At 40.9% G+C, this 26,057-nt stretch overlaps 5 protein-coding genes across 10 annotated transcripts; 3 read left to right on the top strand and 2 right to left on the bottom strand.

The window, feature by feature from the left end:
• The first annotated feature begins 1,405 nt into the window (after positions 1–1,405).
• LOC132259240 (transcription factor hamlet) lies at positions 1,406–2,614 on the top strand. The gene has a single exon (XM_059756797.1). It carries the CDS (start codon positions 1,409–1,411, stop codon positions 2,612–2,614), a length of 1,206 nt encoding a protein of 401 aa, XP_059612780.1. The 5' UTR covers positions 1,406–1,408.
• A 742-nt stretch (positions 2,615–3,356) lies between these two features.
• On the bottom strand, positions 3,357–7,507 carry LOC132259390 (polypeptide N-acetylgalactosaminyltransferase 3). 3 transcript variants are annotated; one of them, XR_009468311.1, is made up of 5 exons: positions 7,101–7,507; positions 6,589–6,936; positions 5,843–6,441; positions 4,930–5,778; positions 3,357–4,228 (listed from the first exon to the last, which is right to left on the bottom strand). XR_009468311.1 is itself a non-coding variant. In XM_059757010.1 (4 exons), the coding sequence occupies exons 1-4, from the start codon at positions 7,309–7,311 to the stop codon at positions 5,008–5,010; spliced, it is 1,929 nt and encodes a 642-aa protein (XP_059612993.1). In that variant the 5' UTR covers positions 7,312–7,507; the 3' UTR covers positions 3,375–5,007. The 3 variants fall into 3 exon arrangements, 2 of the variants coding, with proteins under 2 accessions (XP_059612993.1, XP_059612994.1); XM_059757010.1 differs by having other exon boundaries at positions 3,375–5,778; XM_059757011.1 differs by having other exon boundaries at positions 3,375–5,778; positions 7,003–7,184.
• A 303-nt stretch (positions 7,508–7,810) lies between these two features.
• On the top strand, positions 7,811–15,032 carry LOC132261001 (dual specificity protein phosphatase 3). Of its 3 annotated transcripts, none has more exons than XM_059759467.1 (4): positions 7,965–8,288; positions 13,276–13,448; positions 14,103–14,231; positions 14,290–15,032. In XM_059759467.1, the coding sequence occupies exons 1-4, from the start codon at positions 8,286–8,288 to the stop codon at positions 14,594–14,596; spliced, it is 612 nt and encodes a 203-aa protein (XP_059615450.1). In that variant the 5' UTR covers positions 7,965–8,285; the 3' UTR covers positions 14,597–15,032. The 3 variants fall into 3 exon arrangements, with proteins under 3 accessions (XP_059615448.1, XP_059615450.1, XP_059615449.1); XM_059759466.1 differs by lacking the exon at positions 7,965–8,288 and adding an exon at positions 11,047–11,371; XM_059759465.1 differs by lacking the exons at positions 13,276–13,448; positions 14,103–14,231; positions 14,290–15,032 and adding an exon at positions 9,037–10,617 and having other exon boundaries at positions 7,811–8,288.
• Positions 14,840–17,592, bottom strand: LOC132261000 (EGF domain-specific O-linked N-acetylglucosamine transferase). The gene is made up of 4 exons (XM_059759464.1): positions 17,207–17,592; positions 16,774–17,142; positions 16,423–16,706; positions 14,840–16,144 (listed from the first exon to the last, which is right to left on the bottom strand). The coding sequence occupies exons 1-4, from the start codon at positions 17,514–17,516 to the stop codon at positions 15,536–15,538; spliced, it is 1,572 nt and encodes a 523-aa protein (XP_059615447.1). The 5' UTR covers positions 17,517–17,592; the 3' UTR covers positions 14,840–15,535.
• A 1,391-nt stretch (positions 17,593–18,983) lies between these two features.
• On the top strand, positions 18,984–22,816 carry LOC132260197 (serine protease persephone-like). 2 transcript variants are annotated; one of them, XM_059758170.1, is made up of 4 exons: positions 18,984–20,181; positions 20,775–21,012; positions 21,365–22,121; positions 22,612–22,816. In XM_059758170.1, exons 1-4 carry the CDS (start codon positions 20,094–20,096, stop codon positions 22,777–22,779), a joined length of 1,251 nt encoding a protein of 416 aa, XP_059614153.1. In that variant the 5' UTR covers positions 18,984–20,093; the 3' UTR covers positions 22,780–22,816. The 2 variants fall into 2 exon arrangements, with proteins under 2 accessions (XP_059614153.1, XP_059614152.1); XM_059758169.1 differs by having other exon boundaries at positions 18,992–20,181; positions 20,772–21,012.
• Positions 22,817–26,057: the final 3,241 nt, after the last annotated feature.

Below are 26,057 nucleotides of genomic sequence, written 5' to 3'. Positions count from 1 at the left end.
CCATCGTTTTATCGCATCTCCAAATTAAATATTTTGACCAATAGAGCTGCGCTAATGAGGGAAATTACACATATTGCCACTCTCGCTGGGCGCGCGCGATCACGGCGAAATCGATCTGCGATAGAGCAGCAGAACAAAAAGTGACAAGATTGTTATGTCGGAGATGTCAGGGGGAAAAAACGCCACTAATCGGGGCGCTCAGTGAAAGTCATCAAACGTTGGTGGCACAAGATTTTATCCAACAGCCAATACCAGAGCGCCTTTTTATCCGCAGCATCTTCCACGCGGATAGACAGAACCACGCAATATCTTCGCCATCGCGGAATTTCACTTTGCCCAAGAGGAACCCTGGAGAAGTTCAAGTGCCTCAATTGAGTTGACAAGATCTTATGTAAAAGACAAGAATTAAGATATTAAACTCAATTGCATTCACGCGAAATTATTTCACTGGCAATACGAACACTTTCTTCGTGTGCCTTTTGAGATTTAATTGGCGCCCGATTTTGGAATGTCACGGTAATCAATGCTACACCAGGTATGCAAATTAATGAAGAATTTTCGATCAGAATATTACGCGATATGTAGTGTTAGTGGAATTTTCCAGCAAGAATTGAAAATCACTTGAAACTTATTCCTTCGAACCCCTTTAAGTACAATTACCATACTTGATATCTGTTTTGTATACTGTACTTATGCATATTATTTTTTATGTTATTATTATCTTATTAATAAAGTCAATGAGGCGCTATTATTAGTTTATGCTGACGCCTGATCAAAACGATCAAAACTGATAGTTTAGAGCTGGAAAAACGACATTCCAACGAGAAAAGTTCTGCTGTGCGTCTTTTGGTTTCAAAATAGCAAGAAATCTAAAACCAGAAGCTTTTCTGACTTTAATTTGAATTCACAATTTAATATAAGAAAAAAACTTCACAATTTTAAGATGATCCGTTAGTTAAAGAAAAAATTGACACGAACGATGCGCGAATGTAAGAAAATATGTGTAGAATTGCGAGAGTAATTTTCAGGCTCAGCGAATTGATATATCAAATGTGGCCTGAAAGTTCGCGATGGGGAATGCAAAAAGAGACACTGAAGATGGTTGAAATTGAATTGAGCGTTTTGCCAGATGATGTTCTTCTAAATTGTTAAGACTGTCTTTTTCGCCGTGCACGAAAATTTCTCCCCGGTAGGAGTTTCGTATCGGTGGAGTGATCATGTAAGATAGCGCCCATTCGAGTGAAAGATGTTACAGCTTTGCCTTCTTTTTTCCTATGTTTTGCAGAGTGCTAAACAGCGATAGGCGAGCAAGAGGATAAATGTGGTGCAGTTTTAGATGTCTGTGAAGCACTTGAGCTGTGTGTCGAGAGAGGAATCCAACACAACAGCATTTGAATGGTTAGTGAAGATGCGAGAAAAAGATCATTCGCCCCGAAAAATGCTCCCGAGTCCGAAGCAGGGGGCCGTTTATCCCTTGCTCGGCAGCAATTTATCATTTTCATCGCAAATTCCATACGATTTATCTCTTGCAAGTCGTTCCTCATCATCAAATCTATTGCTACAGCAGAATGAATCGCAACATGATCAGCCACTTGACCTACGGGTTGATCACAAGAAGATTGCATTCCATTGCGCCACTAATCGGGTTGAAGATGAAAATAGCAATGTCATCATTATGGATCACCGATCCATGAGTCCCATCAGCAACAACAATAACAATGAGGACAATTGCAAAACGAGCAACAGCATCGGCACTTTTACCAGCAAAGAGGAGCTGCGGATACCCAGCCTGCCGTGTCCCTCGCCGGCGGCGCTCTTCCCTTCGCCCACCACCCTCCACCCGCTCATGCTGGAGGCCATGGCGAAGGCGGCGCGCATCCCGCTGCACTACCGCAGCCCCTTCGTCTCGCCCCGCGCGCCGGCGCCCTTCGACTTGCTGCGCCCCAAGCCCGAGCTCCTGTCCAGCCTGCCACAGCTCATGTCGCCCACGGCGGCGCAGCCCAGCAACGGCGACAGCGCGGCCGCGCTGGGCAACTCCCTGCCGCACCCCGGCAAGAACAAGGACCGCTACGCCTGCAAGTTCTGCGGCAAGGTCTTCCCGCGATCCGCCAACCTCACGCGCCACCTGCGCACGCACACCGGCGAGCAGCCGTACAAGTGCAAGTACTGCGAGCGGTCGTTCAGCATATCCAGCAATCTGCAGCGGCACGTCCGCAACATCCACAACAAGGAGCGGCCCTTCAAGTGCGCCCTCTGCGAGCGGTGCTTCGGCCAGCAGACCAACCTGGACCGCCACCTTAAGAAGCACGAGGCGGACGCCGTGTCGCTGGGCCTGGGCTTCGACGAGCGCCTCCGCAACGCGCGGCGCTCCACGCGCGGCCTCACGGACGACTCGTACTTCGAGGAGATTCGCTCCTTCATGGGCAAAGTCACGCAGCTGCCGCTGTCGCTGCGTACCGCCACCCACCCACCAGACGCCCACTCGTCGCGGAGCTCCTCGTCGTCCGAGCCCGTGTCGCCCAAGTCCATGCACGACGACACCGAGCAGAACAACAACTCCACCACGAGTAGCAACAACAATCACATCAGTGACGATCACGTGCAAGTTACCTGACCTCTCTTTCACGCTCACCTCGCGCGCGTCTCTCTCGCTGTCCTCGACTTCCGCCCCATCCCAATCGCCGGAGTTCTAAGCGCCACACTTGCTCAGAAACGTCTTCCAAGACACTTTCTTCTGATCCGCTTCGGTTTTGCTCTCTGAAATTATATCCAAATTGACACAAAAAATATCTGAGAAATATCCTGGAAATCAAAAAAAAAAAACCGTCAGATCAACCACAGATTCAGATTCAAATCCCAATCGCAGTAGAAATAAATTGAAATTATGCCTAATCTTTTATCTCTAAAGACCGATTTTGAAGAGTTTTTTCGATTTATAATGATGAAAACACAGCGTTTGTAATTTGTCATTTATTCATCTCTTTCTTCCCCACGCGTATCGTGCATCTTCCTTCCTACTCTGTCAGCGACCGACTCTGACATGTCGAGACAGCCATCGTGCGAGCAGGAAGGAAAATGCACGATACGCGTGGGGAAGAAAGAGATGAATAAATGACAAATTACAAATTACAAATGCTGTGTTTTTACAAGAAAGATCAAAATTATTCTGCGAATAAATCGCTTTTAGTGTTGTGATGAAACATTTTGGATCAATTTCATCATACAGTTTTTCAATTGGTTATACTTTTAGTATGATAAAAATCCTTCTGATGCTGTTCTTTAAAAGTGTTTATCAAATTTCAGATAAAGCTAATTCCATTAGTAAATTTACAGAAATAATCAAACGCTTAGAACCTTCTTCGTTTCCCTCTTCGTTTTACATATTGTTTCTCTAGCTTATTAGTGCAAAAAGGACGAAGTGAAAATCAACGAACGTACAATACTAGAGTTATTTGTAATGAGAAAAATGTATTATTGATTGTAAAAACTTGATTTAGTAAGAAGTTAAATGAAACATTCCTACTTAGTGTTATTGTAATTATGTCGTGTAAATTAAATGCTATAGTTTCAGTGATTTTCAGTGAGGAATTTGACTGTGTTTACGACAAAAAAATGTTCACGAGAAAATTCGAGAAGCTGATACTTGCTAAAATGTCGATTAGTCTATGGCGTTGAGTAGAAAGTGTAAATAGATCTTTTGTAAGTACTGTGAATAGAGTTTGTAAGTGTTAGAATATAGATCCAAAAGACGAATAGGATTTGATAGAAGTGAACAGAATACTCTTTTTGGAATTATTTCATACCAAAGTCATTTTTTTCCCGCTTTGGATGCTGACAAAAATATTGAATTTTTTCCCAATTCAGTAGAACAATGAAAAATGTGGATTATCCTGACTCAAGTTACCGTGAATCTCCTTCACCTATTTTCACTGCCTAACAAGATAGATTTTATCGGGGGAAAAAACAATGAGTGAAGGTCTACGCTTATCACAAGCAAATTTTGCTCCAGTTTCCATTCCTGCAAATTGAATAGTATTTGCATAAAATTGCAAGAGACTGGAAACATCATGAGAAAGATATACAAATGTTCTGCAAGATTTTAGTGAATTGCATAGAAATGTACCATTTTATTGCGTCTTCAGTGAATTTGTTATAGAAAATCTTCTGCATTTATCACACAGCTGTCGCGTTTCAATAAGAGGCAAGCCTTTCCACAATCTGAAGCACCCTGAAATAATTCACAAAATAGAATGATAACTGAAATGAGATTGTTTTTCTTCCTTTTCTTTTTTTCAAAATTGTACCATAAGAAAACTCTTCTACATAACCTGTAATTACAACAATTGTAACATAAAAATAAAAGAGAATTTTTTTCTTCTTAATTAGAAAATTAATATATTGATTTGTAATAGTATAAATATAGCATTTAATAATTTCGTGTAGAATTACAATTTTAATATTGTTACCATTTTCCACATAGAAAGCGAGCACTATTATTTTTTGTTTATAGAAAAGAAATCATGACCAATTTCTATGTAATAAATTTTTATAAATTGAAGTCTCTCGTTTTTCTTTCTTATCGCTATGATTTCTGAATGTAATAATATGCTTTATAAAATGGAATAATAATATTCGATATGAAATGTATTCAGTTTTAAAGCGTACATTTTGCCTACTTTCAGGCCTTTTATTCGATTACTTTTGAAATTCAACGACATCGAGATGTTTTTTTTTGCTGTCTTCAACTCAAAAAGCCTCGTATAAAATTCGAATGGTTTTAATCAGTTCACAATTAGATATTAGTGAATTTGTTAGAGTGAAAAGAAAGCGAGGTGTTAAGAAATGCCCTAAAATGAGTTTAATACGCTTAAGCATTGAGATCAAGCATTTAGAAATGCACGAAAAATTAGCACTAAAAAATTTCGATACCTTTTAGAAAGTTGAGCAAGACAGCAAAGCATCTCAAGCAGTTTGTTACATTTCAGGAATTCCTTATCACATATAGAGTTACTTCCACGGATGTGGCATAAAAATCCACGATTGATCGACTTGTTGGCTGCATTTCTCAATAAACACCTCAACATGCACACCCTCGTCTCTGCTTTTAGCGCCGTGCAGGCAAAAATTCGATACCTTGTGTATTATCTTGAGCTTGGCAGGATCATAAAGCCACGATTGGCGTACGGTGTCTGAGCACGTTATAAGTCTTGCCATTGTCGAGTTGCTGCTCGATTCTGCAGCTTTCTCCGAGGCATCAAGGCATAAATTTTCATCTGTCATTATCTTACCCTCTTTAGTCACCACAAACATTTGCGTGAGTGAATTCTGTGCTGTTTTGCAAAGCTCAAGTGTTGCCCGGCCGAATTGGTTAAAAATACCATTAGATGCGGAGCGCATTAAGCACAGCGCATTTGTGTAATCTCCGTCTAGGAAGTTGTGCAATTTGTCAGCATTGTTATTTATCAATCGTATTAAATTCACCCAATTGCCTCCGCTGTCCACCACGAGAGTCTTGTACGATTCATACACGCGGCTGCTGGTCGAGATTTGCACTATTCTGCCGAACAATCTGTCGTCGGTGGGGAAGAAGTGCTGTGGCCATACTTCTGTCAAATACCACTTGAAATCCTTGCAGTCCAGAGACTTGCGAAGAGCCACGCGATCAGTCACGTTCTCAAATTTGCGAATTCTCGAAGCCACAGAGTTGAATTTGAAGAAAAATTCCGACCACTCGTCCATCCAAACTAGAGCCACTCGCGCCAGGTTTTTGTTTAGAATCTGAAAAGGAAAGCGTACAAGAAATGTACAAATACATGTGGAGAAATGTCTTGAAATTACTCACTTCGTTCACTCCACCGGGAAATGTGTACGGCGAACTCTTCCTGAAGAGGTGACCCACGTGAGAACAGGGCACAATTTCGATTTCCCCGCCGCACTGCCACACACGAAAGGACAGCTCCATATTTTCGCCGCCCCAAATCTTCATGGCTCTGTCGTAGGCGCCAATTTCGTAGAAATACTCGCGATCAATGGCAAACAGTCCGCCGGCCATGGCTGGTGTTCTGAAGGGTGTCGTGATGTCATTTCGCCTCTTCAGCAATTCACTGCTTTCCAACGCGAACCACCGGAAATGCAATTGCCAATTGAAAGCTCCCCAGTGCAGCTCAAAGCTCTTCACATAGCTGAAGTTGTCGTCGCTGATGATGTCAATCACAGGACACGCGACCTTCCGCCGATTCTTCTGGATTTCAGCCAGCAATGGCTCCAGCCAGCCAGGCGAGCACTCACAGTGCGCGTCCAGGAAGACCAAGACATCGCCTCTAGCGTGCTCAGCCCCAAGGAGTCGAGCCGCAACCAGACCTTCTCGCTCGCGCAGTCGGAAAACTTTAGTCACTACTGGAAGTTCAGACACATATTCCTCCAGAGGTTTGTCCAAAAAACCTGGAAAAGAAATAAAAGTATTAACTCAGTTCTGATTAAGACAATTTAGAATATTTTGCATTCTCAGTCTTGATTTCTTCCTCACCATTTCATTCTTTTAGGGATATTTGAGTCAAGTAAAACCACTACAGAACATTCACTACTCACTTCTCTCACTCGCATCGTCCACAAGGATAATCTCTTTGAGGAATTGCCTGGGACTTCTCGTGATGACACTCCACACAGTCCGCAAAAGCACTGACCACGCTTCGTTGTGAAAGACTACTATCACAGAAGTGCTGGGCAACTTCTTGCCATATTGCCTCTCAATGCATCTTATCCGCCTCACGTCCGGAAGCGTCCGATTCAGAGAGATCCTATCACTGGCCAGCAGATTGAAGCGGTTTATCTGGAAACTCTGCTGCATTCGCACCATGTCCTTCACCGGAATTGCCACTGGCTTCCCATTTTCACCCTCTCCGGGAATCGGAGAGAAGTTGTTTGAGTTCAAGTCGTCTGCAGAAATAATAAAAATGATAGTTGAATAGATGTATAATGGGATCTTTGCTATGTGAATTATACCTTATATTCCACTAAGCCATCACCAAGAATACTTTGGGAGTTAACTATACTGACGCCAGCACCAGGATACATAGGATTTTCATACAAGCGTGACTTACTCTTGGAGAGATTGCCCATGATTCCTGGGCCAATGTAGTGGCCCACAATCACGCGACTCTTCTCCCTTAGCTTCCGCACCTTCGCCTGGTTCTGCAGTGTGAGCATCCTGGAAGAGCTCTCGATGAGCGATCCCACACAGTACACCAGAACAATGAGACAGAGCATTGTGAGGAAGAAGCATATCTTCCTATTTCTTTGGAATCTCCACATTCTGAGCACTACACCTCAACCTTCTGGTAATTCAAGACAAAACTATCCTGCTTTTTGGCTTATCTGACATCACTTCCCGAAGATGGTAACATAATCTTGCTGTGAACTTTCACTTTTTCATACTTTTAAGTTAAAATCATTTTGTAATCAAACAAAAATAGAATTTGTTTAGTCTTTTGACTCTGTATTTCTGAAGTGAGTCGAAGAACAAGAAGAAGAAGGAGAAAAGAAGCTAAACGTGCACACAATGAAATGTTTTAAAATATCTGTTTGCACACTGTAAAGCAAGTAAATGCACGTTAACCCATTAATTCAAATTATGAATATATGAATTTTCATATGTACACAAATCCAATATAACTGCTTCCTATTCCCTATTAGAGTAAAATATCACTAATTTTCATACCTTTGGTGTAGAGATTTTTCACGGATTTTCCTTTGCTGAGCTTGGCTTTAAGAAATTTAACTTTAAGTCTATGCACACTCTTAAATTGCTCATTTATTTACTAACGAGTTTACAAATTTAATCTAATTCTTTACCGTGTACTTCAAGCACAATTTCACATATTTGTGCCTCGGTTTCACATACACTCTCAGACGCAAAATGACAATATCGCCGTCACATGGTAGCCAACCCAACGGCATGGAAAAGCTTCACTTTTCACTGGAAGCTGGAATATTCTCCAAAGCGTCTCGCCTGGGCCGTGGGTGAGGTGAACTTATCCGCGAGAGATAGTGCAAAAGTACAAAGTATTTGTGTAATTCCAAAAGCCCTCCGCTCATCAAAATACCCATATTTTCTAGTATTTTTTATGTCAAGCATTTCTGTGTTAAATCGCCGGCGGAGTATTCAGTGTTTCTGTCTGTGAGATTACTCTCCCGGCGGAGATAAGCGAAAAAAAATCAACAGAGGCTCTCAGTGTTATCAGTGAAAATTCCACCTTCGGCAGAAAAGCGGCACGTTGACCAAAAAAATGGTTTGTTGATAGTCGTTTTTAGAAAACTGCGTATTTTCTTGTGCCTCCTGGGGAAAAGTGCGCCGACAGGAAGGGCCCATTGAGCAAATGCTCCATACGACATGTCGCGATTGGGAGATGCGCAGAAAGCCCGCTGTGACCTCTATGCGTACTCTGATGCAGCACAGATAGCATAATTTTCATTCATGGCCAAAGTGCTATGGAAAATCGCGAGCCCATTCAATTGCCGTGTCTTCTGAATCATCCGCTCTGCCGCCTTTGCTTCACGCCAACAGCGTCGCGCGATCGAGAGCGATGAGATCTATTTATATAAAAATTCGCAATTAGGATATTATAGCGCGTGTTTCTCACATGTCACTTCTTTCGCGAGAGAGAGAGAGAGAGGGAGAGAGAACTCCGTATCCTGAGTATTTGAGTATTTCCATAGTTACTCTCGCATTGGCTTCCACCCTGACTTTTACTGCGAAAGTTCATCAGACGGCGGAATTGATGTGAAACTTTATTCTTATCGTGTGACCTTTGTAAAGTTATTTGCGTGAATGCATTATTCAAATTTATGCATAAATATCAATTATGGAAGTTATCTAAAGTGTTGATTCATTAGATATATTTCAGGCGATATTTATGAAAACAACACAACAAAATGTGTTGATTAAAATGCAAATGACATTATTGAATTGTGTTTTTTGACGCTATACCAAATTGAAATTTGATTCTTATTAGACTTGTCCATGGAAATTTCTTGCAGGTTGAAATATTCGCTATTGGGTGTCGACCAGCACTGTCAAAATTTTGCACATTCACATCCGGGAGTTGCTTTGAGCTGTGAAAATAAGTGATAAGAAAAATCGTGACTGTAAGACTTAGTACAAAATGAAGAGACTCATCGATGTGGAAGACAGTCAAGAAACTGACGAAGCGTGCGAGCCCGCCCAGGAACCGAACGCGATCAACTCCAACTTAGCACTAGACGTACTAGACGATGATTGCCTGCTTTCCATATTTTCCCACCTGAATGTCCTGCATTTGATAGAGTTGGAGAAGGTTTGCAGACGATTTAAGGCTCTCGCTCAGAGAATGTACAAAATTCAGCGTGTATTGGACTACGAAGAACTCTCGGATCAGAAGTCCAAAGAGACAGTGCAAGTTCGGATAGTGCTGAGGGAAGTGAGGAACATCTCAGCGAGGTTAGGCCCGTATGTTCGCACCCTTAAAGCCCAAACCTGCTCATTTTACAACATCGATTGCATTCTAAGCGATATCCTCAAGGGCTTTAGTAACTTGGAGAACTTACACCTCAATATGTTTGACATCACCCAAGTGAGCTTTGCGATGTTATCTGAGATGTTCGCAAAACTTAAAGTGATCGAGCTCGAGAACTGTAGATTTTCAGGCAGAATGGAGAGAATTAAGGCATGTCTGCAACATGCAACACAATTGGAGATTCTGAATCTATCTGGTAACGATAGCATATCCGGATACTGTTTGACTGATTTGCGAAACATTAAGGAGATCAACCTGAGCTCTTGCTTTGCTATCGAGTTATTCCACTTCACACAATTCTGCCAAAACAATCCGGGACTGAAGCGGCTCAACATCAGCTATAGCTGTCTTACCAATGGAGCCACTTTGCGCGTGGTGGCGAATCACCTGCAGAGCATAGAGAGTCTCATAGTAAGGTACAACCATGAGCCTAGGACTCCCATTGACTACAACATCCTGAGAAATCTGCGGTGCTTAAAGGTTTTGGAGCTGGACGTTGCCCCCGACAACTTCACATTCGACACTTGCCTGGCAAGACTGGCCGTTTGGAATGCATTGCAGCACGTCGCCATTTATTCTGGTCCCTTCACGCAAAACACTTTGCACTCGCTGTGCTCCCTCAGAGAGTTAAGGGTGCTGAAGCTCCCGCACAATAGGAATTTGAGTGACGAGAATCTAATTCAAATGTCATTCGCTAAAAACTTCCATGGCCTTCAAGAACTGCATATAAATCATTGCGATCATATCACCAATAGAGGCATAGTTGAGGTCATTAGAAGGTGCCGAGACCTAAGACGTTTAAAACTGTATGGAGAGAATATTACAAATAATCTCATCAGCCAGATCTTACCGATCTTACAGGACAGACCAGCGACGTTGGAAGTCGTTGCGCTTTGGAAGATGATCCCATCAAAAATCCGTGATCAGATTCGCGGGAACCCCAAAATAAAATTGTATTATTTGTCAGAAGATGGAATGTTCATTTTACTTTAATATTGAATTTCAGTAATGATTGGATAAACTTATAAAAATTGTGCAGAATAAAACACTTAAAAGTGTGTGAAAATTTTCGTTTTGCTGATCTATTGTCTATCTGACATTTTCTAGAAACATTTAGGTTGAGACATCTCAAGTTTGTAACTCTTTACAAATCGGATAAAAGCTTTTGAAACTCTCAAGAGCAAAATCATTCTTAGGCAAATGTTAGAATTAGCACATACTTTCATATATTGCGTCTTCCAAGTTATCCAAAACAATTCTGCGACCCAATTTAATTGCAAACACTCAGATTCTGGAAATAAACATCATTAGCCAATTTTCATGTTGATCAGAGAGACGAGCGCGATTTTCTAATTTAAAGCTGAGAAATTCCTCACAATACATCATTTAGAACTCCTACAAGTTCACCATGTTAAGATGTGCTCGCTTCCGTGGTGTTCGTGCGCGCTCTTTACTCGCTCATTCTCTGGCGAAAAGTTCTCAGTGAAAAATCCATACGCTATTTTCCTCGATACACACACGGAGAGTGATTCAGTTGGCTTCTGATTGTCGAACAGTGAAAATCGTTCTATTAATACCGTTTGAGAGCCAGAGTGTTTCGAAGTTGTTGCAATTCTTGCTCAACTCTTGTCTTAGGGCAGCTCCTATTTTTGCATCAAATCCTTGATTTCCTCCTGGGGGGGAGATTCAGCAGGAGGAACAAGAGAGAGAGAGAGAGGGCGAGAGAGGGAGTGACAGAACGTAATTTGGGGGGTGAATCGTGAATGAGTGGAAAGTGTTAGCGCGAATTCAAAGGCCCGAATATGTCTTGGAGACTTGCGGTAGGTCACTGTGAAGTTCAAATGCCTCTCAATTTTCAAAGCATTGCGGCTGAAAAATGCTGAAATGTGATGGTCTGACATGAGTGAAATTTATCGGTGAATGGATTAGAGAGAAATGTGAAATCACTGAGGGACGTCGCACAGTGTTGGCATACATATGAGCTCTCTGTGCATGGGGTGACTGATAAATTTTATCTATTGATCACACAGTATTATGTACATTTTGCTGACTCGGGCATAGTTTGGGTGAAATTCTCGGGAAAACCTATTTTATTCTATTTCCCCCCATAAAGTTATCCAACATTACGAAATACCCGAAATACTTGATAGGCAATTCCCTGTCGTCTCATTTTGATATCACATTTCCACTGTCTCAGGAATTGTTTTTCTCTCCAAAAAGAAAAATTGGCCATTTTCAGCTAATTTTAGACAAGTAAATTGCTCTTGAGACATACACACATATCAAATTCAGGAGAAAGAATCTCATCGTCACTCATTAAAGTAAGAAATTCTTAAGATATAGTCAAACTATCTCACAAATGACTCTGTTTTACCTTGAAATGTGTTATTTTGAGAACGGAATAAAATGAAAATCTCTCAGATTTTCACTTTCTCGCGAAATTATTGGGAAACATCGTGCTTTTGTAGAGTATTTTGTAATGTTTAGGAATTCACAAAACACACTTCTCTTCCGAGAATCCACTTGAAACCCTTTTAGACACATTTAAGGGAAAACTTGCCTTTACAATTAATCTCCATATCGTGTGAGAAAAATTATGCAGTGTAATGCAAATGACTTAGTAATTTCTTGAAATCAGGATTAAAATTAATGCTACACGTTTTTTTTCTTGTCTCTCAAACAACAAAAGCATACAAATAGCAACCCCGATGATGAATAAGCGCTAGTGTATTGAGGAGTGGGAGAAAGGGCAACACGATGGAAGAAATATATTGATTTCCTCGTGTACGTTTAAAGTCCAAATCTCCTTATGGCACTTTGGCACATGTATTTGAACTCGTGAGCATTGCATGCGAGCACGGAGAGTGACGAAATGGGGTCATCGAAATTATGTGGGTGACCCAATTTCGTGTCTCTCCTGAGCTTTCTCTTCCGCTCTCCCGAATTTCTCCCAGCTGAGCTTTCGGCTACAGAGTCCTTGAGGATGTGCGGCAGTCCTTGAGGAAGGCAACGCGTCAATTCCATTATGCAATGCTCCGCTGAGCACTTTGACAGGCATTCTCCCCAATTGAATTGTGCTGCAAAATTGACCAAACTCAATTGTGATCAATTTGATCTCGAATGCATGAACGAGAAGAGGATAATGGAGGCATCAATTGATATTTATTTATGGTGCTGCGAGATGTGATACTGAATCAGGCCTCATTGTTGGGTTTATTGAGTGGGCTGTCGATGCGCATTAACTTTCCTCTCAATATGGAAACCAAATAAAAATTAAACTCATCGAATCCCCTTCGTCAGGGTCTGATCACTCAAGCGTGAGACATATTTAATGATCCCTTTTGGTGTGGCGCATTAAAAAACAGCATGACATCTAGTTTGAGCTTCTCGCAAAAGAGACGCTTTGCTGGGTAAACAAGTGTCCGATGGTGCGCGGTATCATTAATTGGGATTGAGACAAAATCCCACCCATTAAAGTGTGCGCTTTTTTATACACCATCAACATCATATGCCAAAATAGCCGTGTCCCTCTAAATTCACGGCTGACTTATCAGTGAATCACGAAGAGGCAATAAAAATAGACAGAGAGACCACAAGGTGGGAGGGTGGATTTTCGCCATTGTCTTGCACGTCATCGGTAACAGGTGGTGGGAAATATTGGGATTCAACTCTTGGCATCCATCCCACAAGCCTCGTGGCTAAGCTCTCACTTTCTCGCTTGCAGTACTCCAACAGCCGGTTAGACTCCACAGATGTGACCACTGGACGACAGCTACAGAGGATTCTTCATTACTCCATCACACCCAGTCGACCCATCCCGACACTGAGGCGTTCAGAATGTGCCATTCATGACGTTGACTGTGATGAGGTTTACCCAAAGATTTACATTGGTGATGCGTAAGTGAGACTCTTGTCAGCTTTTATCGTCTTGATGTCAAAGGAATTGAGAAGAAACGACTGAGATTTGTATCAGCAAGTCGAAATGTCTCCTCTAGACATACTAAAATTTTATCAAAGACAATTCAAAAGCACTACTTTTGAGATTTCATATGAAATTCATCTTGAAATTAATATTAAAATCAGAAGAGTTTAGCATTATCTGTGGATTATCATAGAATTTCCATTGAAATTTGAGCTTATATTAATATCAGCTTGTAACGAAATACTTTTAATTTGGCTCAATCATTTTGTGACGCCGATAACCAAAATAAAATAAACAAGGGAGTATAAGAAAATATACAAATATTAGAATTGAATCGCAAATTTAGAAGCATTATAGTGGACACAAAGTGGTAATTCATAGAATTGTGTTCATTATGGGAGCATATTGGATCAATTTCAACAGAATAGAGCCAATTATCTAATTATGCAAATGGACTGAGTTTATCGTGATTTAAATAAACACAAAGGTATAAATATTGAATTGAATTCTGCCATGGCTAATGGCGGCGCTTTTTTGTATATTATATTGTATAATCAGCAATATATTGTCTTCTGACCCAAGCTGAGAGTGTCGGTGATATTAATCATACTTTGTGGTTGTATTCGCAGAGCGTCAGCTAAAAATAAAACGTATCTCCGTCTAATGGGAATAACGCATATATTGAACACCGCAGAGGGTTCGCGTTTTGGTCAAGTGGACACAGGACACTCATACTACAGAGATATGACCAATATACGGTGAGTGGCGAGATTTGTCCTCTGATTGAAGCGTCTGAGTTAATGTCTTCCTGCGCAGATACATGGGCTTCCCGATGATCGATCAACCCACCACAGATATCTCACGCTACTTCTACATCGCATCCAAGTTCATTGAGAACGCCGTGAATAGTGGCGGAAAGGTGCTGGTCCACTGCCTCATGGGCATGTCGCGGTCGGCCACGTGTGTGCTGGCCTACCTCATGATCGGTCGCCAAATGAGCGCCGCCGAGGCGATCCGGACCGTCCGGATGCACCGCGACATCAGGCCAAACGACGGCTTTCTGCAGCAACTGGCCGATCTCGACAATGAGCTGCGACGGGAGCGCAGCTTCAAGCTGTACTAAGGCAGACAGACATCCCTCGCATTGATACTATTTAACATGCAAACTAATACCAATTTAATCGTTAGCGTGATAAGAGATATTTGCAGATTGAAATCCTCTATTTCTCTATAGTTAACTACAAATACTGACCTGCGCTTCTTCACCTGATTGAGTTGACAACGAAAGTTCTCTATTTGGCAAGGAAAAATACAACCAAACAACACTGTAGACAGTGTGGACATCACCTAAGAAACATACACTATGGAGACTACTAATATATATTTTTAAAAGAAACCATTATACAATGATGCTATACAAAAAAAAAGATGGTAGAACAATTGTGAATTGTTTAAACCCACCCCCTGTACTTCAAACATATATTCAAATGGAATGGAAATCAATAAAACTGTACAAAAAGTGCTATAAGATCTGTAAATAAACTATACTTCATATTTTTTATAACAATAAAATCTTATAGAGTAACTATTAGTGAGAAAAAAAAACAGAATGTTATTAACACTTGAAGAGACATGTGAGAAGCAGAAATTAAAAACTATTTAATCTTGTTCCAAAGTTCAGGCTAGTTCTTAATATTTAATGATGAGAGCATTGAAGGAAAGAATGGTAGTGATTACAGCACATGATGATGAATACAAAGAATTTTGTATGGCCTCAAGAGATTTTACAAGAGAAATCAAAGGTAAAACCTATACAAATGCCAATCACAATATATGAAAAAAAACTATGTGAAAAAATGTGTACACATATACATTTTTTGGATAATAAAGTGCGGATGAGGTAGCAAGATGACTTCAATCCACTTCGACAAATTAAGACACTTATTCGTCACTTAACTTACTATTTAATTCGTTATCTCGAGGTAATTTTTGTCCAGCCTCAATATTTTGTGCACGCAGAAGAGTATTTCGCTTGAATAACTATCACAACCATGCAATTGAATCAAAGCTCCTCGTGGTCCTTCTCACTCGATAGGTACTGACTCGATGCGCTCCTAAACTCCTCATGATGCTCCACATGATCTGCCGCCTTGTGCACCAGCCTCATGAACTCCGCGGCGTCAAAGAAGTAATTGGTGAACTTGGCATACGCGCCACTCTCATTGCCACTGCCATCATCCTCACTCTGCAGCTTCTCCGCGTCCTCCCATGTGACATAATTGATGCCTCTGAGACGCGCCAGGTCCAGATAGCACGTGGGATCTTCGCAGTTGTACAGCTCGAAGATTGACGCCCAGTTTGGCAGGAAGAGCAAGTGTGTGAGACCAGCTCCGTGCATGCCAATGAACACGTCGGTGTTTCGCGTAATTTCCAGCTGCTCGCGGAACTTCATCTGACTGCCATAAGCGACGTTCTGCACATCAAAGCGATCATCCTGACGCAGTCTCTCCATCAACTCCTCCTCATTCAACACCCGCCGATACTTCGTTCCGCGCGACAAGAATGTCACTCTCACCTTAGCACTTGTCCGCGGATGAAGAGGAATCTGCAGCCGGTGTAGAACGAACTCGGAAAAGGCACGAAATAATCCACTCTTCTCACAGCCTTGGATCTGCGAGTGACAAAAACATAAGATGCTAAAAAGTTATTATCAACCAAAAAGTGTTTGGAAGGTTTTTTTTTTATATAAACAACACCGTATTAAGTTCATAGCAATATCGCCAAAGAAATGTTCCTAATGGATTTATCATACAGGCACGTATTCCTCTCAAATTCGATTGAATTGGAGAATTCAATTTGTCATTCCAATTGGAATTGGCACAATTTTTGACAGAAATAGCCTAAATCGGTTTCATAGTACTTAAAATCGCAAAGTATTCGAATGCTTACAATTGGTGTGTTGTAGAAAAGTCCAAAAATCATTCGAGGTAAAAGTGGAAGCATGAGATTCTTGAAGCACACCGTCTTGCCTCGAAAGGTGTTCAGGTCCCACAGAGGATTCTTCGTGAAGGCCTCGAAGGTTTCAGCAAATGGTGAGATGTACTTGTAAGTCTCCCAAATGAGAATCCGCACATCTCGTCCGAATGGATCGAAATCCCTTCCGTTGGACGTGTTTACGTGAAGACTCGCGTACAAATTGAAGAAATCACAGAAATGATGGTACATGTTAATACCTAGAAGAGAAGCAGTGGCGGTTATAAATGTTTTGCAGGCTGTTAAAGATGGGAATTGGGAATTTACTGGCGTCCAATTTGAGAAGCACTGTCGGTTGGGTCACGATCACGTCGCACTGCCCACTTTCGATTGGTCGCTGAGGTAATTCGCTGAAGAAACGCAATTCTGGCGCCCACGACTGAAGTGGGCTCAAATGTCCCAATTCCTCTCTCAGCCGATTCACGTGCAGCGTGCAGTGACCGGCAATTTCGCCCTCCTTCAGGACATCCATGTGATACCGAACTGGCTCGCGCCGGTGCTGGAAGTCAGTGAAGTTGACCAGAATATTCCTGCCGCTGCAGAAGCGCAAGTATTTGGAGCACTCGAGAGAAGAGTCATCGCGGAAGAGTGGCTCGCAAATGACTGACTGTTCCCGGATTTGCTGCCGCACGAATCCTTATTACACAAACAGCAAACATTGATCTCAGAGCCTTCTTGCAAGCATTCACAACACACTCACCGAAGTCAGCCTGGCTGAAGAAGGTGCTTCTCTGAGTCGCCTTGTCCTTAACATACGTGGAATGTTCACCCGGACATTCGGGCTGGGAGAAGGCGTGATTCTCCCTATCACAGTCATCTTCGTATCCCCAGCATTCCTTCACACCCGGAGCACGTGAAAGACGATTGAGGTGATAAACTACGTGAGATTCAGGTAAGTTTAGGTCTTCACTGCTTGTGTTGGCGAAGCATTTGGCCAGTGAATTAAGTAAAATGACAAAGTTAAGCACACAGAACACAACATTATTTAAATTAGAGAAATTGGAGGGCATCCTGAGTATTATTTTTAACTATATTTCACAGACTACAAAAGAGCAAACGCAAATATCACATGCAAGCAACAATGCTTTGGAGAGATTTTGACACTCGACCATGTTTGTCTCCACGAATTTTGCCATAAAATTCATAGCACGACTTTTAGCGGCAAATTCAAACATTCGAAGACAAAACCGTTCAAATCTGACTCGAGCAAAAGATAAATTTATGGTTTAAAGAAAAGTCATGTATATTGATTGTGTTTCTCAAAGTCACACTCACAATATTTAGCTCTAAATATACAGTGAAATATGGCGTAACAATACTTTCTCAATTCTTTTTTTCTTTGAATAATTAGTATTTATTCAATTTTTTGTGTTCACTTGACAAGGCGCAAACGGACGCAAATAAACTTAAGAACAGAGAAGATGAACACTTCATGGCTTGTTTTACAAAGCACTTAAATATGTTTTCTTAAGATCTTTCACCTCAAAAATATGATTTTTTTTCTTTCCAAAAAAATTATTTGAAAAGCAAACCGTAAATACACATTAAAATTATTACGACGGTCTTGGTCTTTCGTTTAATTTTCCCACTTAGAATTTGCATTTAACCTTAAAAAAAGCATTGTCGAGGCACTGACCTAGTCCAGGAAAACTATACGCAAAATCGTTAATTAAGAACTACGTAACGAAGTTTACGATCTCTTGGTTGTACTGCTATTATCTTGGCCTTAACCATATAATTACAATGATCCTTGTAATTATCATATTTTTAACTGCATTCTCTCTGCGACAAGAAAATCTGTTATACAATTATTAAAAGCGTTTTTCCAGAAATTTTCTGCATATTTTATTATCTGAAAAATTTCTGGCTACTTTCATAGCAAAAGAAACAATTTCATTTTATTGCATTCGATAAGGAAAAGTGATATTCCTTGATATTTGACCCATTTTAATTGCTTTTGTCTTCCACTCAAGACTCAATTACACTGTTAAATGCGTAATGCTGCGGAAGTGGGGCAAATAATCAATAAATTAACCATTAAGCATTCCTTTGTGCAGAGAACCTCTTTATAGGATCTCCACTAAAAGTGGCCCGCATTGTCTGACTCAATGCGATGTTTCCGGCAAAATTTTAATGTGGTTTTTAACTTCGGCACCGCTTAAGATACCGTTCGGCTATCTATGCTTTTTCTCACCTGTACTTCCCCATTTTACTGACTCAGACGAATGCCAATAACCCATTCGGCTGCCACTAGTCAAGGTCCCTTATTCTGGCCCAAAAGTGAATTTCAGCTATTTTCACTGGACGGCAAAAACCAAAAATAACTGAGCTTTTTAGTGTACACTAAAGTGAAATTGAGTGATGAAGAAGAAGAAAGAAAAAACACTTAATTGCCCGGTATTTTATATGCTACTCAGAATCGAAGTTAATTATTAGGTGTAATCCATTCGAACTGTGAACTGTTACGAGAGACACGCGCCAATGTTTAAGCACAGTGTGATTGATATATCACTTGATTTGAACAGAGAGAAAAAAAAACTTGTCGAGCTTGCTGGATTCTTGAAAATATTGGTGTTAAAGTGTTCGGAATTTCCAATACCCCAGAGAATATCACAATCTTTAAGAAAAGTAAATATAGTTCTGTGATAATTTTTCTTTTTCCACATGCACAGTGTGTGTCAGTGACTGCGCAAAATTGTTCACAAAAATGTTAAGTGAAATAGTAAAAAAAAACAGCCGACACAACATGTATTGAAATGTTATTCAAGTAATGCAGAAATTACATACTGTTTTTTATGCAAATACTTACAATCGTGTTAGAGACCAATAATAATAATGTGGAACTGCGATTTCGCTGTGACACACAGTAGAAGCGCCAGTATTGGGTATTTACAAGTTTTCGCGTGTGTGTTTATAAATATGTCGTTTTTTTTTTCAACAAGATGATTCAATCGCTTCAGTCCACCAGAAGATCTTTCCGGCGTAGCATCGCCAGTAATTCCAGTTTGACTTTCGCACTCGCACAAGATACATAGTCTAGTCGCGGAGGCTTCTTGCAAGCTAATTTGAGAAGTTTTTTTTTTATCCGACTGGAAGTGAGTGTTTAAATATGTGAAGTTTGTTGAAGTCGAAACTTTCTTGGTCAATTATTCAGCACGAAAGCCAGTGTCTCGTGATAGTGGTTGATGTGAAGATGTGTGGCAAAAATCTGTAATCAACTGCTGAAGGCAAGGAATTGAGCCAAAATAGGTCAAGTGTCTTATCACACTTTATTCACACATTCAATGGCAATTTCTGGGCATCGCTGTGAGAATTCAACAGTTTTGAAATTTCTACAAGCTCTCCTTGTGCGATAAATCGATGCCAAGCTTGCTGTATTAACTGTACATCGAGTTTCAAAAGTAATAATCTAAGAGAGTGCAAAATTAATTTCTGAGGATTTCTGAGCGTAAAAAAGAAGTTAAGGTGGAAACAAGTTTTGCCACAACTCTTCTTCTCCAACTGCTATTGACAACTCCTTGTTGTTGTCTTTTTTCTGCTGATTTTTACAATAAAGAAAAAGAGAAGCGAAGACTCAAAACAGCGACATGACCTTCGGCCATTTCATTGCCATCGTCGCACTTTTGTTAATTCCACTGAAATGTGTGCATCTCACAGCGGAGGCTGAGCGCTATGGTAATTCTTTGTCAATCACTGCATCCAATCTCACGTTATGGAATATCCCATCACTTGCTGTACACTCAATCAATTTCCCTTAGGTCTTGCCATCAAGTGTGTTTCTTTGCATTTCGGGTATTTCCCAATCGCGCTCGACCTTTTCGTCGTGTGGATTTTAACACTCGTGCATGCGTTTTCTTTCTCGCCGTCCGATTGACACTGCTTGAGGTCAAGTTGTTCTTATGACGTCACCCACTCTGGTTTCGTGGTGAAAACAACTAGGGATACCTGATATTTAATCTGATCTTACGACACACTGCGGCTCAGCAATTAATGCAAATTCCAGCTCGTGCGTCCAAAAAAGATAAAACAACACACAAAATATCCCGAAATTCAAAGAAAGTTCACACATAAAAGTATAAATTTCAGCGATAATTTTTTTTCCACCCCTTCTCTATGTAAATTTGCTATATTGTTAAAAAGTTTTCCCATACCTTTAATATTTCATTTGAACAAAGTTTCCCTCGCGAAAGTACATAGCGCGAGAAATATCTGCATTTGTCCTCCCTCTCACGTTCTTTCTCCCAATTCGCCTGGGATCGTTTCAGAAGGCAGCGTATGCAACCTCGCGGATGGAACTCTCGGTGTCTGCAAGGCGCATCGCGAGTGCATTTGGGCGAGGGAAGGATTCAAGAGCGGAAGACTGTCGTACTCTGACATCGTGAGATGCAGTTTCGTCGACAATGACGAAATTATATGCTGCGGAGACGAAAGACCGACGCACGATGACCTCACGCCGCCCAGCACAATCGTGATTGATCCAAATAACCGGGATCAGATATATTTCATGTAAGTGTTGAGAGTCTTGCGACGATTAGCAAAAGACAATATGTTATATTTCATACAATAGTAATTATGCTTCTGCTTCTGTTTTTTATATGGCGATCTCTTGGACATTTTTTAATACAGTTATCAAAACTCCATGTTTATTCCACTAAGAGGATCGATATAACAGAAAAACGCACTTTTATTACTCTTTTCTTAGGGGTTTCACGATTGAAACACGACTTTATGCTTTAAATGTCTCTTAGATATGTAAAGTTTGCCTGACTAACAGAAAACCTGGTTTCACTTAGTTCAACCCAAAGTTATCTCTCTCAATCCATATGTCGTAGTGATTACAGTTTCTAACTCATTCCAGATCTCCTGATAATGAGAATTACTTGCTAGAGAATGATGGAAAGACATCATCGTCCATCGTTTCGACTTCACCGACCTCGAGGATCGAGGGAAAGGGCAGAAAGTGCGAAGAGGAGTGCAAGAAATTCATGGAGAAGTATCAAACTCTCTCGTATAATATATTGGGTGGTGAGGCGACAAATCTCGGGGAATTTCCGCACATGGCCGCCCTAGGTTATCCGTCGCAAGAAGTCGGTGACGAAGTGTACTTGTGGAATTGCGGGGGAAGTCTAATTTCCGAGCAATACGTCCTCACTGCGGCCCATTGCACGGCAAATCCCACCGCACTGCCAGAAATTGTGCGCCTCGGGAAGGTCACACTGAAGAGCAACGACGACACAGCTGTGGCGCAAGACATCGCCATCAGTCGAATCATCAACCATCCTGATTACAAGAGGAATCGCAATTACCACGACATTGCGCTTATCAGGCTTGCGCGTCCGGCGGAAATGAACGAGAACGTTAAGCCCGCCTGTCTCAACACAAATCTCGATGATGTGCCCGAGCATACGCACCTCGTCGTCACCGGCTGGGGTGTGACGTCGGTGGAGAGGCGAGAGAAGTCAGGTTTGCTGCTCAAGACAAATCTCACATCGGTGCCTCTGGACAGGTGCAACCGGACGTACTCTGATTTACCACGTGACCGCGCTCTTCCCAATCTGCTCAACGATGGTCAGCTCTGTGCGTTCGATATGACGCGCAAGAACGATGCATGTGAGGTGAGTTCTCAAACCTCTAAATACGCACACAAACATTATTAGAGAAACCCACAAATTCTGCTCTCGCAGTTGACAAAATTCCATGCATATTTGCACCGCAAACATTGCTTTGTTCTTATAATTCTAAAATTATTAAAAGCTTATATTTCAATTGATCGAATGCCCTAAATTAATTGTGGTAATGGAATCTGAATGCGAAAATGTATCTGAGCGAAATATTCACGTTGAATCTCTATGAAATGAATAAGTCGGACACTTCCATTCGCTGAGCAATCAACTTTTGTGTTTAATTTGTCATATATTGGCATGTGTGTGACCAAATAAAATCCCTCCGATGTGACCACATATTGCACAAATATTTGCAGTTATGTATACATCAATATCTGCGTGCAAAGTAATGGATTTGGGGACGGCAATTTATTGCATTGCCGAGCCATCATCAGTGCTGATGAGATTAAAGCTTGTAATACGCATTTTGTATTAATTCCAGGGCGACTCCGGCGGTCCATTGCAAACAGTCAGTGATAATGGCTTCGCCACAATAATTGGTGTGACGAGTTTTGGCATTTCTTGCGCGAGCTCAACACCAGGCGTGTATGCACGAGTGAGTTTCTATTTGGACTTCATAGAGCAAAATGTATGGCCAGATAGTCGCTAATAAATTCACCGATTAAACCTATGATTTATGGACAAAATTTTATTCTTTGCTCTCATCGCCATGGAGACGCCAGGTGGTGAGACAGAAACACCAGGCGCCCCCATTGTTGTGCGAGAAACTTATCACTTTATCGATTCACCGCACATTGTTCATGCTTTTTAGCAACACCCGCCCCATCATCCCCTGTTGTCAGACAAAAACTTGCCATCTCGAACACCTGTTTGATTGCACCAACATTTTCCTCTCAGGCCTTTTCGCACTCCGCGCTCAAAAGTGTGCACATCAGTGAAATATGTACCTCATTTTCATGCCCTTTCATCAGCAATATAATTCAAATTTGCCAGATATTTAATTAATTTCAAGGTACATTTCACATCACAAGTTTCCCTGTGACGATACAATGGGAAAAACTGTCATACAGTGTAAGTCAATTACCCTATTCTCTCATGTTGCCCACCCACTGTGAAATGGATTGCGAGAGGTGGATTAATATAAGAAGCAAGTACTTACGGAAAAACCAGTAGTTTTATCGTACGCCAGGGAAATTATGTGAAAATATGCGAGAACGCTATCGTATTCTTGATTGTTAAAACCATGGAGCTTTTTGTATATTTTTCAGATAAATGATCCACCCTTTCAAGAGGTAAAACCGTTTGGCTTCACCCTCTAATGTTCTTGTAATACGTTTCAAAAAGCCTCTCCGTAACTCAATAAGCTTGATAATTATTTTACCTCCATTTTCGCGTATTCTTCCTAAGTGATTCGGAAAGGGGGTTTTGCCTGCTATTAATGCCATAGATACTCGCAAGCACACACAGTATAGATACGTCTTAATCTACTTCATGGAGAGCGTTATGTTTTTCATAGTGCTATTGCAATTTAAATTGATCCCAAAGGATCAAGAAATGGTCCTTTTTAGCTCGGAAACGATTAAACAGACAAAAAATTTACATGGTTTTTATTAGACTAATTTAATTATCTGCTGTTTGGTGATTCAGAAGCATTTTTAAATCTAACTCTCTCTTTGTGTAGGAGGATAAGTTCTTTACTCTGATTATGACTGGTTTAAGGTCACATTCAAACTCGACACTTGAAAATTTGAACAGTGGTTTACCTTTTTAGGGATGCAAAGCACTAAGTCTACCCAAATCACAGAAAAGTCAAACTCAATCATGATTTATGCAGCTTGGCTTCACGTTCATTATAATCAATTTCTGAGATGAAGACCCTAATGGAGGAAGGACAGATGAACTTTCATTCATTTAGTCGTCCTACAATTGAGAGTTTGCAAGAAGCACTTTTTATCACCAAAATGTTACAGTAACGAAAGTTGTGTAATGTCGAAGAGTGAAGAGTTCGTGTTGCTTTCAATTCATCTTTCGGTATTTATAATGAAAAAAATAATGTTAAAAAATCTACAGAAGAAATTGACTAAAAAGAATTGTTTATTCCATATTTTTATCCGACACTGAATTGTTGACACACGTTGGATAAAATTCACAGTGCAATTTACAACAATATTCCAAGTCAATTTCGTCAATTTATCAACTTTCGTAGTACCTACTATATTATTAAAAAAATTATCATATTCATGAATGAGCAAGTGTTAGAAGATTTTTCATTCTCACACACATTTTCACCATCTTTTGTGCGCAAAAGTTCATCTCTGGGCTTAAGAAATATGAATGTAAATAAATTTCACAACTTTCTGTAAAGTGTTTTGTACTTTTAAAAGTGAAACGAATGGTCTTACTTTACTAGAATCTGAAGAACCAACTTTTAGCTTCTTTAAAACTTTCCACAGAAAAACTACAAATAATCCGAGCCTAAAGTTTACAGATGAAAGTAATAATGATTTCAACATTTTCACCTCGAATGGTTGTGTGAAGAGTTCAGAAGGATAAGAAGAAACCAAAGAGTTTTGTCTTGCATCGGAGATTGGAATCATGCAATAATTACTACGAAACGGCGAAGGATCCGTGGACCGGTGTATGTAAAAAAGCGAACCGCTTTATGTATCTGTTTGGCATTGGAACGCATGCGCTTCCCCAGTTCGTGTGCATTGCGTTGTGTGTGTTATATTCTGATTATTTGGAGAAATATAGGGAAAGCTGTGTGAAATGCGAAAGGTCTGGTGGCCACAGTATCAATTTGAGCACTATCCTGTCGAGACTGCTCTCGTCAGTCCGCCGCAAGTCCTCCTCGTGGGCGCATCTCGGCAGTACGCGCGCGTCCCTGCCGAAGGAGCAGAAATATCTGGTTGCCTCAGCCAGTGATAAAGTGATTTGTCGCGGGTGCTGAAGGGGATCAAGGGAGGAAAATCCTTGTGACACATAATTTCATTGGAGTCATTTTTGCTTTCTCACTGCGAATGCCCAGGGTGAAGAAAACACGAGGGCCAGCCTGAAAGACAGGTGAAAATAGGATGAAGAGGAAGTTTAATATCCTGATACGCGATGGGTATTGTGAGTCTCTTTTTTTCCCGTCAAGAGGGATGTGATATCAATATAAATTTTTTTTCTCCTCGACAAAGAAAAGAAAATTATGAACGCTGGGAAATCGGGAGAGAGGGCGAAGACCCAACCCTTAATCTATTTATAAGAAGAAGAAAAAAAAAACACACCGTATGGATAAGGAGAAGTGGAGATTTCCAATGTGGAGAAATTCTTGTGCAATTCGAAGAGGGCATCAATGTAACTTGAGTATGTTTGCGTGAGACACACCTGAGTACAAAAGGATGAAAATATCTAAGGGAAGAATAAAATTTTCTCTTGACAACGGTGAATCAACATTAGACTAAGTCAAGAACGTGCGGGCGGCATTTGAATGATTTCACCTCTATTGTTGTACTTTTGTACAAAGATTTTCTTCTCCATGAGACATTGGGTGGTGGGCATACGTGGAGAAAGAAAAACAACTTCCATGTAAAATGTAGCATTCTGATCTCCCAATACAATGCTCTCTCGCTTTAACCCTGACAACCGATATCACTTAATAGCGCAGAGTGGCTGTTTATAGAATGAGGGGAGATATACGCAAATGCGATAAATATCAGGTGGAAAATAACATACGGTGCAATTATTCGGTGATGATGGAAGAATCAAAGGCCAGTTCCTGTCGATTTCTCACAATTTGCCAAACGACCACTCTAGATATACTTCTTCATCTGGTGCTGGCCAGCTTCATTAAAAATAGATGGAGAGCAACACCGTGCAGAGCTCAGACTCAGCATACGCCAGCCTCAAAATCTTTGAACTTCTGAGTCAATACGCAAATAC

This window comes from Phlebotomus argentipes, unplaced genomic scaffold (assembly GCF_947086385.1).
Source record: "Phlebotomus argentipes unplaced genomic scaffold, Phlebotomus argentipes genome assembly scaffold_18, whole genome shotgun sequence".
Taxonomy (NCBI): domain Eukaryota; kingdom Metazoa; phylum Arthropoda; class Insecta; order Diptera; family Psychodidae; genus Phlebotomus; species Phlebotomus argentipes.
Note: the sequence above shows the minus strand (reverse complement) of the source record. Positions and strands in the feature narration are given on the sequence as shown.

Excerpts from the sequence above, each read along its gene's own strand:
- LOC132261000 (XM_059759464.1), bottom strand. The coding sequence starts at position 17,516 with ATGCCCTCCAATTTCTCTAATTTAAATAATGTTGTGTTCTGTGTGCTT. Across the intron at positions 17,143-17,206 it reads CTTCAGCCAGGCTGACTTCG|GATTCGTGCGGCAGCAAATC; the intron begins GTGAGTGTGTTG and ends TTGTGTAATAAG. Across the intron at positions 16,707-16,773 it reads GCTTCTCAAATTGGACGCCA|GTATTAACATGTACCATCAT; the intron begins GTAAATTCCCAA and ends CTTCTCTTCTAG.
- LOC132261001 (XM_059759465.1), top strand. The coding sequence starts at position 9,162 with ATGAAGAGACTCATCGATGTGGAAGACAGTCAAGAAACTGACGAAGCG.
- LOC132260197 (XM_059758169.1), top strand. The coding sequence starts at position 20,094 with ATGACCTTCGGCCATTTCATTGCCATCGTCGCACTTTTGTTAATTCCA. Across the intron at positions 20,182-20,771 it reads AGCGGAGGCTGAGCGCTATG|AAGGCAGCGTATGCAACCTC; the intron begins GTAATTCTTTGT and ends GGATCGTTTCAG. Across the intron at positions 21,013-21,364 it reads CGGGATCAGATATATTTCAT|ATCTCCTGATAATGAGAATT; the intron begins GTAAGTGTTGAG and ends AACTCATTCCAG.
- LOC132259240 (XM_059756797.1), top strand. The coding sequence starts at position 1,409 with ATGCGAGAAAAAGATCATTCGCCCCGAAAAATGCTCCCGAGTCCGAAG.
- LOC132259390 (XM_059757010.1), bottom strand. The coding sequence starts at position 7,311 with ATGTGGAGATTCCAAAGAAATAGGAAGATATGCTTCTTCCTCACAATG. Across the intron at positions 6,937-7,100 it reads CATGGGCAATCTCTCCAAGA|ACGACTTGAACTCAAACAAC; the intron begins GTAAGTCACGCT and ends TTATTTCTGCAG. Across the intron at positions 6,442-6,588 it reads GGACGATGCGAGTGAGAGAA|GTTTTTTGGACAAACCTCTG; the intron begins GTGAGTAGTGAA and ends TTTCTTTTCCAG.